The 13315-nt window shown below is 35.9% G+C and overlaps 1 protein-coding gene across 5 annotated transcripts in view; it reads right to left on the reverse strand.

Moving 5' to 3' along the window:
• LIN7A (lin-7 homolog A, crumbs cell polarity complex component) overlaps positions 1–13315 on the reverse strand; it is a 129735-nt gene that overhangs the window by 72765 nt on the left and 43655 nt on the right. For all 5 annotated transcript variants that reach the window (XM_072724457.1, XM_072724454.1, XM_072724453.1 and 2 more), the window contains one exon: positions 12442–12560. Coding sequence is in view for 3 of the 5 variants with exons in the window: in XM_072724454.1 (XP_072580555.1) it covers positions 12442–12560 (119 nt within the window). In the remaining 2 variants the exon portion in view is untranslated. The remainder of the gene's footprint in view (positions 1–12441; positions 12561–13315) is intronic.

The following is a 13315-nucleotide window of genomic DNA, read 5'->3' on the forward strand; positions in this document are numbered from 1 at the left end:
AGACCCAGAAACAGGTCCATGTGTGTAGTCTGGTGTGTATTAATATAGCAAGTCATAGGGAAATTTTTGAATTATTCAATAAATAGAGCAGGGAATAGCTGCCCTTAGAGACAAAAAAGAAAATCAGATCCCTACTTCACACTACATACAAAGACAATCAACTCTAGCTGGATTAAGAACATAAATTTCAAAATTAAAATTCTTACTCTTAGTAGAAAATATAGATGAATATCTTTTAGACATCGGAATAGGAAATACTTCTTAAGTAAGATACCCCCCAGAAGATTTATTTAAAAGATAATTAATGTGAATATTTAAAATTAAGAATTGTACTTATGAAAGACATCTTGAAGACAAGTTATAATGTAGGAGATGCAACGTAGGAAAACTATATACACCACCAGCAAAAAATTTAAAAGCAAGAATATATAAAGGGCACATGGGTGGTTCAGTCGGTTAAGCATCTGACTCTTGATCTCAGCTCAGATCTCAATCATAAGATTGTGAGTTCAAGCCCATGTTGGGCTCCATGCTCAGCAGGAGACTACCTTAAAAAAAAGAATACATAAAAATTTTTAAATTTAAGCACAAATCAGTAAAACACGCATGAACAGATTTTTTTACAGAAAAAAAAAACCATAATGGCTAATAATTACAAGAAGGGATATTAAACAACTTAGTGATCAATTAAATGCAAATGATGACTACAATGAGATACTATTTTAGCATATTCGATTGGTGTAAGTTTAAATATCTCCTATGTCAAGTTGGAGGTATTAGAAGTTGTAGATACACAACTTCTGTATTGTTTGTTGGGGTACAAACTGGAGCAACCAAGTTTCAAAATTGTTTGGTATTCTCTCCTAAAGTTGAAAATGTTTTATACTTTAAGATCCAGAAATTCCAGATCTAGTTATGAACCCAAAAGAAGTATTGGTCATGTGACAAAAAATGCAAGTATGTTAATAGCAGCACCTGGAAACAATTTAAATGTTCATCAATAAGAGAGTGAATTAATAAATGGTAGCATATTTACATAATGGAATATCATGCAACAGTCAAAATAAATGAACTACGGTAACACAATAAAGTACTATTGAATCTTAGGAGTATCCTAGTAAGAGGGTTCCGCTTTCTCCACATCCTCGCCAACATTTGTTGTTTCCTGACTTGTTAATTTTAGCCATTCTGACATGGATGGAACTGGAGGGTATTATGCTGAGTGAAATAAGTCAATCAGAGAAAGACAATTATTGTATGGTTTCACTCATATGTGGAATATAAGAAACAGTTCAGAGGATCATAGGGGAAGGGAGGGAAAACTTAGAGGGAAGAAATCAGAGAGGGAGAAAAACCAGGAGAGATTCTTAGCTATAGGAAACAAACTGAGGATTCCTGGATTGGGAGATGAACATTAAGGAGGGGGTATGTGATGTGATGAGCACTGGGTGTTACATGCAACTGATGAATTATTGAACTCTACATCTGAAACTAATGGTGTACTATATGTTGGATAATTGACTTTAAACTAAAAATTTTTTTAATTTTAAAAATTTTTAAAAAGGGATCATCATATTCAGGGAAAAAAGAACATTCCCCAAAGGTTTCAGGTGCACGATATCTTTTTATAACATTTTAAACAAATACAATTAAAATAAATATATTTGAGGGGCACCTAGATGGCTCAGTCGGTTAAGTGTCTGTCTTCAGCTTAGGTCATGATCTCAGGGTCCTGGGATGGAGCCCAGCAGCGTGGGCTCCCTGCTCAGTGGGGAGTCTACTTCTGCCTTTCCCTCTGCTTCTCTCCTGTCTTCCGCTTATGCTCTCTCTCAAATAAATAAAATCTTAAATAAAAATAAAATAAATATATTTGAGGAAAATACACAAGCACTCAGACTATTTAAAAAGCAAGGAAATGATGAATACAAGATATAGTGGTCAGTAGTCAACCCTAAATCTTGTGTGAAAGAAAAAAGGAAAGAAAGAAAGAAGGAATGGAGGGAGAAAGTTAATCATTACCTTTCATATATTCAAATTATAGGTGATACTAATTTTCATGTTCTTTTCTATGTGCAAATCACACTCTAGGATAATAGCAAACTACTTAAAAATGACAATTTATAACAACATCCACTTTCAATGGCTTGTACAAATTAACTTTTCTACACATATGTTGGCAATACTGAAGCAAGAAAAGGTTCAATGACTTGTTCACTAAAAAAAAGTTGTCATCCATGGTGCCAAAAATAGAAATTCCCATTTCCAGTTCCATGATCTCAACAGAAGACAGGATGTTCACTTTATCTAACTGATCTAAAATACAACTTCTCTGAGGACTCTATTATTTTGAACTACTATGTAAGTACATGTAATTACAAGCTTCTGGAAATATGAGCTGTTTATTTTATCATTTGTTACAGCAAATAGAAAGCCTGAGCTGAGTATTTACCCAACAGTGATGCTAAAAGCCTTCAGCGTCATTAGGGACTATTTGTGAGGGTCTGTTTAGATATCTTTAAGATCAACGACCCATTAAAGTCTAAGACGGTTCCTACCACACAGACCCCATTCCTTGCTACCAGAAAGTGACATGTTGATGTTATAGACACTCCTCACATTGTTAAAAATGTCTTTCCTGAGAAAGCTGCAGAAGTATAACTTAAGTTTAAAAATTCTGTGTCCCGTGAGTTAGTCATTCTGTTTTTGCAATTTCCTATGATAAAATTATAGATTATATTCTTCAAAAACTCAATGAGTGCATTTATTTTTCTCATTATTTTTATCACTTTAAAAATCTTCATAGAATCTGTCTTCCCTACCCCAACAATACACAGTCTCACATAGTCAACATATTCCCAGCATCCACACATGCTCAGCCTTACATAAATTCCTTTTCTTTTATTCGAAGAAAAACATGGGTTACTTGCTATGTAGCTATAGATTCATAGAATTGGAAGGCTCTTAGAGATGGAGACCAACTAGTCAAGTAGTGTATTTCAGCTGATACCAGAATCCTTTACTAGGGAGCAGTCTTCATCTTCTGAGAAGTGGGGTGGGAGCATATACCATGGGCCCTTTTGGGAGTCTGATGAAGTTATGGTGGTATCCCAAGAAAAATACGGTCATATGTATAAGTGCACATACTACTTTTTGCCTTGTACACTGCATTATTTTATTAAGATTATGTGATTCTTTTTTTTTTTGTAAAAATTAAGGGCTGCTTCCTGGAAAAAAAAATAACTCCAAATTACCCAAATCATATAAAAAGAAGAAAACTCTGTGCCTGCTTAAAATATATTTCAACGAGAAGCCTGTTTGATTTGGAAGAAGTCAAAATTTGGAGTGATCTTACACATGGAAATATTTATGTCATTTTTAGTATTCAATCAATTTTGAGTCTGTTTTAATACCAGCAAGGGCTCAAAGTTGCAGCTCATATCACTTTCAAGAGCAAACAGAATCAAACTCTCTTACAGCAGAATAAACTCGTGTCATGACACCTGAGCTTTCTTTAAGACACTCCAAGTTGAATTTACGTCCCACCAAATCTTTTGTCCTTAAGGCAAATGAAGTTATTTTTGGAAAGGTTGGCATCAACGATGCTGCCTTTGTCAGCAAAGAAAGACGTTTGAAATCCTTTTTCAATTTAAATCATCTAAGCAGAAATAACCTTTAAAAGAGTTTTGCAGTCTTTCCAGTTGCTATTGTTCCTTCCCATGGTTAAACTGACAAGGCGTTCTCATTTTCAACTCGCTTTCCCCTCACATATATCCTTCCTTCAGCCCTAGAAAGGTCACAAGTTTTCAGCTCTAATTTCTCCTTCCAAAATGGCAGGCATTTCTAGCAGCGATCATACATACATCTGGAATCTGATGACCAGCCTCCTTCTTACAGACATTTTAGACTTTACTACAAGAAAGTCTAGCCACAAATGAACCTCTCTTGTCAAACTGTTCTAAGATACAACAGAAAATAAATCAGATACTTAAAAATATGAATAAAGTGAAATTTCTGACACAAGTTCAACCAAGTGCATTAACAACGTATCCTCTGGAAAGCCAAAAAAACTTCTGACAGGAAAAAGAACACAGTTTGCTCTGTTTCTAAATAAAAACTTGAAAACATAGGTTCTAGGCTATAGCTCTGAAATGATTGGGCCACTTTTCACAAAGCAGGGAGAGCATCTTTTAGGATAATTGTCGGAGTCTTTGACACTAATGCATGCTGATGTTAAAAGTAATAAATCTCCCTAAAAAGTCGAAAGCTCTATCTTCTTCACCAGAGTAATCAGGCTGAATGTTGGACCCAGAAACTCCATATGTATTCCACATGGATACTGAGGAAGAAGAGTTTTCTTTTATTAGGAGTTTTGCAGAACAAAGAAACTTTTTACCTTTGGAACAACTTGGTCTTTAAAATATCCATGGGGTCTCTCTCTCTCACACACACACACACACACACACACACACACACACACACACACACAGAACAATAGGACCATCAGCACTCATATGATATATAAAAATAGAGCATTCCTAAACAATCATAGTTTTCGCCAAATTCATGCCAAGGAGGAATAGCACAACTGCTATGTTCACCATAACAGGCTTCAAAATATTAGCAAAATGTCAGAGTTCAGGAGTAGGTTATATCAAGTGAACAGAGGCACTCTTTTAAATTTTTGCTGTTCTTGTATTTCTGAGCAACCCACCAGTTCAAAACGTTTCTAGAGTAAATGATTTGATCAAGCTTTTCTCCAATTATTTATGGTTCCTTATGCTTGGAGATGTGTCAAGACACGCTGGGACAAATATAAAGTTCTGGTAAAGAAAATAAAAATTCTATATTGTGCGAATGTATTTTCAGGATGCTCAGAAATAAGCTTTACTGACTTCAGGCTCTTCTTGGCAGGAGACTTATCACACAAGAAACAATCTGGCTTTTGTGTCCTATCACATTTGGCAGTGCAAATAAAATCAAGAGAAATGTAAGAGCCATCAAGCTTGCTTTCTTTTGTCATCTGCCAACTTAAGCTAAATTCAATATGAACAGAAAGAGATACGTGTAAACATATGTCAGATACATTTTTGTTAATTCCCATGAATGTAATACTATTCTAGATGCCATTATGTAACAGATTTGATAATTTTACATAATGAGTCCATGCAATTCTATCCATGTTATAAAGTAAAACATTAAAAACATAATTTTCCATAAAAATTTTGCACATAAATGGAAGGGAACAAAAATAGACCATATAAATATAAATTTTACAATGTATATATACTTCTATATAAGTATATGCATTATCAAAGCATATAAACATATTTGCCTTTACTTCACCTACAACATGAAGTTCATATATGACATTAAGTTAAAAACTCTTGTGCAAAAATGATCAAGTACGACCACCTAACCTCTGCTATTGTTACAGGAAGCTTATGTTATAAGTGAGCTCACTCAGAGCTGGTTATTGCTAGTTATTTGTATTCTTCCTACTTTTCACCCAATGGTCTACATTGGTTACCTCCCTTTTGCTTCCTCCTACCAAATAATAAATGACAGATACATTACACACTATTTTTTTCTTTTGTGGTTAACAATCACCAAGTCCTTAACTTCCTGTAGAATGACAAGGTTTCCAGAGTCCTTATTACACTGGTTTATTCTAAATCCACTCGAGAGTGTCAGCATCTTTTTTTTTTTTTTTTTAATGCGAGCCTCCTATTGAGAAAAAAATTCTACATTTCTCTGGATGATTGATCACTAAAAACTATTATTCCCTGTATTTATAACTAATATTTCTATTAGAACACAGTAACATTTTCTTGTATTGTCACTAAAACCACTGACATTTTCACCAGAGTAGCCACCATTTCTTACCTACATACTCTTTTACCTAGGCACTGTGTTAGTCAAGGTATCTTACACTTTTTCATCTCATTTGATTGAATCTTCCCAACAGTCCCATAAAGTTGTTATTGTCGCATTTTATTTTGAAAGAAAGGTATATAAAACCAAGAGCACAGAAGTTAAGTAATGAGCACGAGATCATATAATTAAATGGCTAAGCAAGGATTCGAGCGCAGGTTGTCAGAATTCATTGTCAGTGTTCTTTATGACTCCACGTTCCTGCCATTTTTCCATTTCACAATGCAAGGCCTGCCGTCCTTCATTCTTTCCTTTCCATCATTTTCTTTCTTCCTTTCTTGTCTGATTCCTTCCCTCTACCTCTCCCCTTTCCACCTCTTTCCTTTCCACACTCCTTTCCTCCCAACTCTCTTTTCACCTTCTATGGATCCTCACACTTCATCTCATCTTGTCAGTATTGATCCACATATATATACCCACCATTAGATTCCTCATAAAGCTGATTACACTTGCTGTCCATACTTTGATCCACACAGTAGAACAGCACCGAAAACAAACACATCTGCCCATAACAGTATGGCCCATATGATTGTGGCATTAGGGTACAATGGCTCCATTTATTTTGTTTTCATGATTAATGTTGGGGCAGTGAATATGTCTATTAGTCTTATGGGCATTTTTAGATCGCATCTATAGAAACTACCATTTCTCTTATCCATTTCCTGACTTACCAACATCTCTACCTAGCGATAATTTGGGAGTCTAGTCTTTAATTACAGTAGCATCCGTTCATTGTGTAACCATTGGATGCTGTATACTCACTCTGTGACTTTACATACATGATCTCTATCAGAATCACTTCAACATTGATGGTATCATTCCTTCAGTAAAAACAGACAAACTATTAGAGATGTCTGAAGTAAGTAGAAAAGTTGGGATTTAAACACTGGTGGACTTGACTACAACACTGCTCTAATAATGCTGCTGCTCCTCTTGATCTGAAAAAAAAAAAGCCTCACGGTGACATTTAACATATTACTGGTGGGAGGCATTGTGATGATAATTTCCTAATCTATAGATCCCTCCAGGGAAAGAATATCACCAGCGTCTAAGAGCAGCTGAATAGCAGACTCATACATTCTAAATATTTCTTCTGAGTGGCTTACAGCTTTACATATATAAAACAAAGAAATCCTTTTATAAAGCAACAGTGTAAGACTTAGATGGGGTGGGAGGTGCTGCTGCTGGAGGGTTAATGAGCTCCATCTTCAGGGAGGAAAAATAAATGAGAATAGGAGCAAATGGAAAAATAATCTAGAAGCAAAATCTATGACCTGAGTCTCTCAATTTTTAAAACGTCTGAGCCACCCAATGGGCATGGGTACATATATTGGTTATCAATTTCATATAGTTTTAAGAAGATTTACCATAGCTTACTGAAAAAAAACAACATAGACTTTAAAAATTAATTTTGTTTTACAGCAGTTAAAGGGTTGCTTGCTACTGCTTATGACCTTTCTTCAAGCTAAATTTGGCTTGGTGGCTGTGTATTATCAGCCAGGATTGCCTGAATTATGTTTTGGCACTATAACCCCAATATCCTAGAGGCTTAGAGTCACAAAGGTGTATTTCTTGCTCAGGCTACACGTTCCTAAAAGGTTGGCTAAAGCCTGTATTTCTCATTTTCTCACTCTGCAGCCCAGGCTGATTGAGCCTTTATCAGATAAAACATCAGCAGTCACATGGCAAAGGGGAAGGAACACAACGTATCGTGCACTGATTCAAAAGCTTCACCAAGGCAATGGCACACATCACTTCCACTCACATTTTCTTAGCCAAAGCAGTTGTCATAACCACATCACGCTTGAAGGAGGATGGGGAAATCCAACTGTAACATGTGCTAAGGAGGAGAGCAGAACTGGAACGTTTTCCAACAATCCTACTGACTATCACAGAATGATTCCATATGGAGTTGGGTTCTTTTCTTAATCTACAGTTCTACTACGTTAGGGCATACTAACACACACATCTGGTGATTGGCCAAGGAAGGCAGTTTTTGGTGACTATGTCACTCAGTTCTGCATTTTTGGTTCTAACATGGGAGCAAGTCCTCACCACAGACCACTCTCAGCAGCATATCAAACACCAGATCAATGAGCATATCCACCCTGGAAAGCAGGAAGCCTGAATGTTGTAAAACTTAGAAGATGATGGCGGTAAATAAATAAACTGTTTTTTATTACTTTAGTTTCAGAAAGAAGTTCTTTGAATTTTGTTGCAGAAATTGGATGTCCTCTTAAAATATGACCACTCATACACTATTGATTTCTTTCTCCGAGGCACAAAGGATGTGAAGTGTCAGGAAAAAGTTCATCTCTTGGCAACCGAGCTATTTGAATTCAACTGAAGTTCACCAGTCACTTCTCATAGGAAATTCTCTTTTCCAAAGTCAATGTTGTACCCTCTCCATTTCAACCTATAGATTTCCTTATATTTCCATTTATAAACTTTGGTTATTCAACCCAAATAATAGACTGAGGAACTAAAACTTGAAGATGTCACTTAAAATCCCAGAAATGGTCCTTACTGCGAATACTGGGATCATAGTATTTTTTTATTTCATCTCTCATCCAAAAACTTCTGTGAACTTTCTCCTGTCAGCTGGTACCTCTCCGTATGGGAAAGCAGACTCATGTGTCAGTCCATTTATCTGCCGTGTACTTCAAACTTACTTGCACAGAATATGTGCAATTTAATTATGGATCAGGTCCTTTTGAGATTCTTCAGCAAGACAACACAATATCAAGGTAAGGGTTGCCAAGTACTATCTGTATTCTGTGGCTAAAGCTGTTTGTGCATTGGCATTCAAGTGAAACTCATTTATGAATAAATCAATGCATTTTTTCGTTGTATACATAAGTGGTCTTGCTTCAGTACTGAGCTCAACATGATTTTTTGTCTATCTTTATTACAGATTACGGAAGAATAGTTAAGAAGGGGAAACATCTAATCTCTTTCAGTCATTCATTTTCAATAAAAAACAAAATAAAATTTCATAGACCATTCTTCCCATCTTAGTGCAGCCCATAGGCCAGGAGCTGAGTCAGTAGTTGCATCCAAATGTAAGGCAAAACATGGGATTGTAACAATAACTACCCAATAACTACCATTACACTTGTGTAAGGCAATTTGGTAACTGTCCTGCTCTTTTTTATTTTTCTTTCTTTTTTTTTTTGAACGTAACTTGGGTTTTGCAGTCTTGCTGACAATGACCTTTACCTGCTTCTGCTCTGGTAAAATGCAACTAAGAATGACACCCCTGTAGTCCTTTGTCTTTTCTCTACCTGTCATGACAAATTCATAGCTTTCACACTGGAAAGTATTAACTCGCAAATATTCCTGAAAACACAAACAATTTAACCAGAGATTCCGAGCATAATTTGAATAAGAAACCACAAGTTCAAAGTTTTATGCCAGCATAATAGCCAGAACCCAAGAGACCAGGAGGGAAAGGATCTTTAACTCAAAAAAACTTTAATTTTCAGGTATTTGTTGTTGTACATCATCACACTTCTAGCTGCTCCTTTCTTTACTGGCTTGTGAATTCACCTGTCTGGCAACATGGATTCATATTTTATTGAAGAACTTTTCACTAGATGGAGATACATACTACTCTGATTCAGAACTGAATACATACTGCTATTTTTACCATTACTTCCCAGTTAATGTAGAGTGACATAATGAGAATAACGAGGAACATTCCACATGTAAATATGAACAATACCATAAAACTAGTGTGAAATAGGAGTCAAGATGAAGTGGTGAAAACAATCTCTATATAACATGCATTGTCCTTAAGGACAAAATTATTATAAGGACATTACTATGAACCTAAACTTTATTAAAAGTTTATAAAATATGTAAGGTGGATAAATTATATCATCTTTTTCCCTCTGAAATTGTTGGATTGCCTATAGTTCAGTTATAGATTTCCATGGATCAAGAATGATACACACAGTATAATTTACCACAGACAGGGTTTGGAAAATATATTTATAATGCCAACACAATGTCTTCATATTTATTTTCTTTTTTTACTTTTATTCTCTTTTTGCGTAGCCAACTGCTTAAAGAAAAAGGTCTGTGCATTTATTTGAACAGATATCTATACCACATTTACATCTCCAAACCCAATCTCTCCACCAAAATCTAGACTCAGGGACCTGCTAGACTCTCTCCCTGGATGTCTGAAAAGCACCATCAACTTACTCTTGTGTACAACAGAGCTCTTGGACAGTCTAAATTTGGTCCAACTGCAAAGATTCCTATCTCATTATATGACCATTCATCCAGTTATTCAAGCCAAAACCTAAAAGGCGATTCAGTTGTCTCTCTCATCCATGTATCCAATGCATCAACAATTCCTGTTTACTTGACTGTTTACTTGACTCTCAAATACACACACTGAACCTGACGACTTCTCACAACTTACACTGTTATCATGCAAGCTGCCACCAGCAAGTCTCTCTCTTGACCTGCTCATTACTTTTTTTAATGACCTCTCTTGTTTCTTCTTTTGCCCATACACTTGTATTCTCATAGCAGTCTGAAGGACCTTCTAAAAATCTAATCAGGTCAGGGCAAAACTCTCCAAAGGCTTTCTCCCATGCTTAGAATGAAATCCAGTGTCCCAACCATGGCACGTAAGGCCTTACGTGATCTGCTCTCCGGCTGCCTCTGGGAAGTCTACCTTGCTTTACTTCATTGCAGACATTCTTGCTTTTGGGATATTCCTTCCTTGTACTAAGATCCATCTTGGTTTTTGCACTTGTGATTTCTTCTCCCTGGAAAGCTATACCCCCACTTATATTTGTGGCATGTTCAATTACTTCAACTAGGTTATTTTCTTACCACTCCAACTTAATAGAGCTTTACTCATACTTCCCCTAATTCTGCTTTATTTATTTCCACAGTTTTGTCACCCTCTGACATTGTATTGCATATTTATTTAATAATTTTCTCACTGGAATGTAAATTCCATGACTGTAGAGACTTTGCATTGATCACATGCACATTCCCAGTGAGTAGCGTTATAATGTGGCCTATCCTTCAGTTCTGTGGAAGAAAGATAATAAAAGAGATGTAAAAGAGATGATAGATTATCTAAAAATGAAAAATCGGCCATTGAATCTCAGAGGAGTATCACTCTGTGAAGGAAGAAAAGAGTGTGGAGGGGATTTAACCTTGATCTACAAAGTTACTACAGGAATTTAACTGAGAGTAGCCCGTGGGGGTTCAACATATCTACACTTTTCCCACTGAGCAGCCGGTGGCCAAGAATTCATACACTTTGAGAAATTTCCTTTCAGCCTTTGGTTAAATTAACAGTTTAGAACTTGGAGACACAATTAGGGTTATTTACTTAAGTTGTGTTTATTATAAACAAAAATTAAACAGCAAACAACTTCATCTGATAAAGATTTAGCACAAGCACAGTCTAAGTCAAATCTTAGCAAAATTCAAATCATACCCACACTGGATAGGCTACAGTTTAAATCTGCTGTGAAAGAGGTTTTGTATGTTCCCGTCTTAGTCACTTAGGTCTTTCCCACGTGTGACTACTCACATATTAGCATTGTTGAGGTAAAAATTTGTGCACTGGCTACCGGTAGAATTGCAAAGAGGAAGGAAAGTCGGTAACAAGTATTGCTTGTCAAGTATATGTCCTCCACTACAAAACTTTCGAGGGAGTCACTGGGTTCAACTGGATTTGGAGAGGAGGACAGTAGATACTTTATTACTGCAGACTTCAAGCAGAGCAAATATGCTGGATTTATGGATTTTAGGTCCTAGATATGAATTCTTACTTAGTAACTGACAGGGAAGAAATGATGGGCTTACTTAATATTATGTTATTCAAAAGACAATATGGCATATACCTCCCAAATGAACTCTTATGTAACCAGTTAAATTCATTAGTGGGCTAGTCAATTCCACCATCAGTCAACACAACATTCAGTCATTTCTACACATTTGCTTTATGGTAGGCTTCTTGAAACCACTAGTGAGGAAAGCATTACAAAGAGTTGTTAGAAGGGCATATCAGTCTGTTCAGAGATTTTCCATTACAGCCCTAGACAGTAATGTTTGGATAACTATGACATTAGTTCATAGGAGGGTTCTCTTCCAGATTGATTTAAGATTCAGTTGAGTATTCTTTTAGGGAAAGCTCAACCATCACTAATTATGACTATTTTGAATTTCCATATGACTTCATGCAGCCACTAAATAACTCAGACTACAAGTAAGTAACAGTTACCTGCTGAGGCACTGACCTCACTGGTACCATAAGGTCAACTTTTGGTTTTATATGAATGTATAAATCCTGACTGGATCTAATTTAAGAATTTAGCAGACTAAATTATATTTTATCATCTGTCCAAGGAGCTAAAAGCAGAAAGCTTAGATATAGCTCCCATCTTAACCATTTCAACTGTTTGTGTGGAAAAGGCATGTTTTCTCTTCAGAAGACATATGACTAAAATAGTTATTAAAATTTTAATCTCATACCTCTCGAATAGCAGTACAAAACTCACTCTGAAGCACTTTTTTGAGGGATTGTAGCTTGTGCACTGGTACTTCTCCAGATTCCTGTAGCTTTTCCAGTAATTCAATTGCTCTGGCAACATCTGAAAAAAAAAAAATCCAAATAGAGAGATCTAGAGTCAACCATATCTCATCAGTGGAGTACCATCCTGCCAGGTGAATGTGCAATGAAAAATAAGTGGAATGAATTGCAATATCACAACTTAAAATTCATAGCTTATTGATCTAATCTTTTGGTAAAAGTAATTTCAATTTGTTCTACACAATTCACCACTGAATATGCCTTCTTTGATAACATTTCATGTATGTGATTTCTGTCACACAAATCAGTTTGAATATTCTTTCAGGAAAGAAGAGTAGGAAACCTACCTTTTATTGATACCACAATAACCAAGTAAGTCTTGTCTATTTTATCTCTGAACTGCTTTTTTTAGTCTCTTTCCCATGCTACATTTATCACATCTGCAATTTTACACTTATTAATGTCATGATTTGATCAACATTCATTTCTTCCACTTATTGATAAACTCTTAAAGAGTAGGAACTTATCCAAGTTTGCCCACATTTGCATCCCCAGAGCTCAGTATAATACAGTGAATAATATTCGATGAATGCATGAATGAATGGGCTCTATCCATTTAACTGCTATTCTATTGCTCTAAGCCCTCATTATCATCTCTCCTTCGTTCAAATAGAGCTGTTTCTTCTCCTCCAGTCTCTTCATATGGTCGATGAGGTTATCTTCCTAAGGAATCTGGTCTTGTACCCAACTACCAGCTTCTAGGACAGTATCAAGCAAACGAATTTTCAGTAACAATTAAGTTAAATGCTCCTCCTT

Source organism: Vulpes vulpes, chromosome 10 (assembly GCF_048418805.1).
Source record: "Vulpes vulpes isolate BD-2025 chromosome 10, VulVul3, whole genome shotgun sequence".
Taxonomy (NCBI): domain Eukaryota; kingdom Metazoa; phylum Chordata; class Mammalia; order Carnivora; family Canidae; genus Vulpes; species Vulpes vulpes.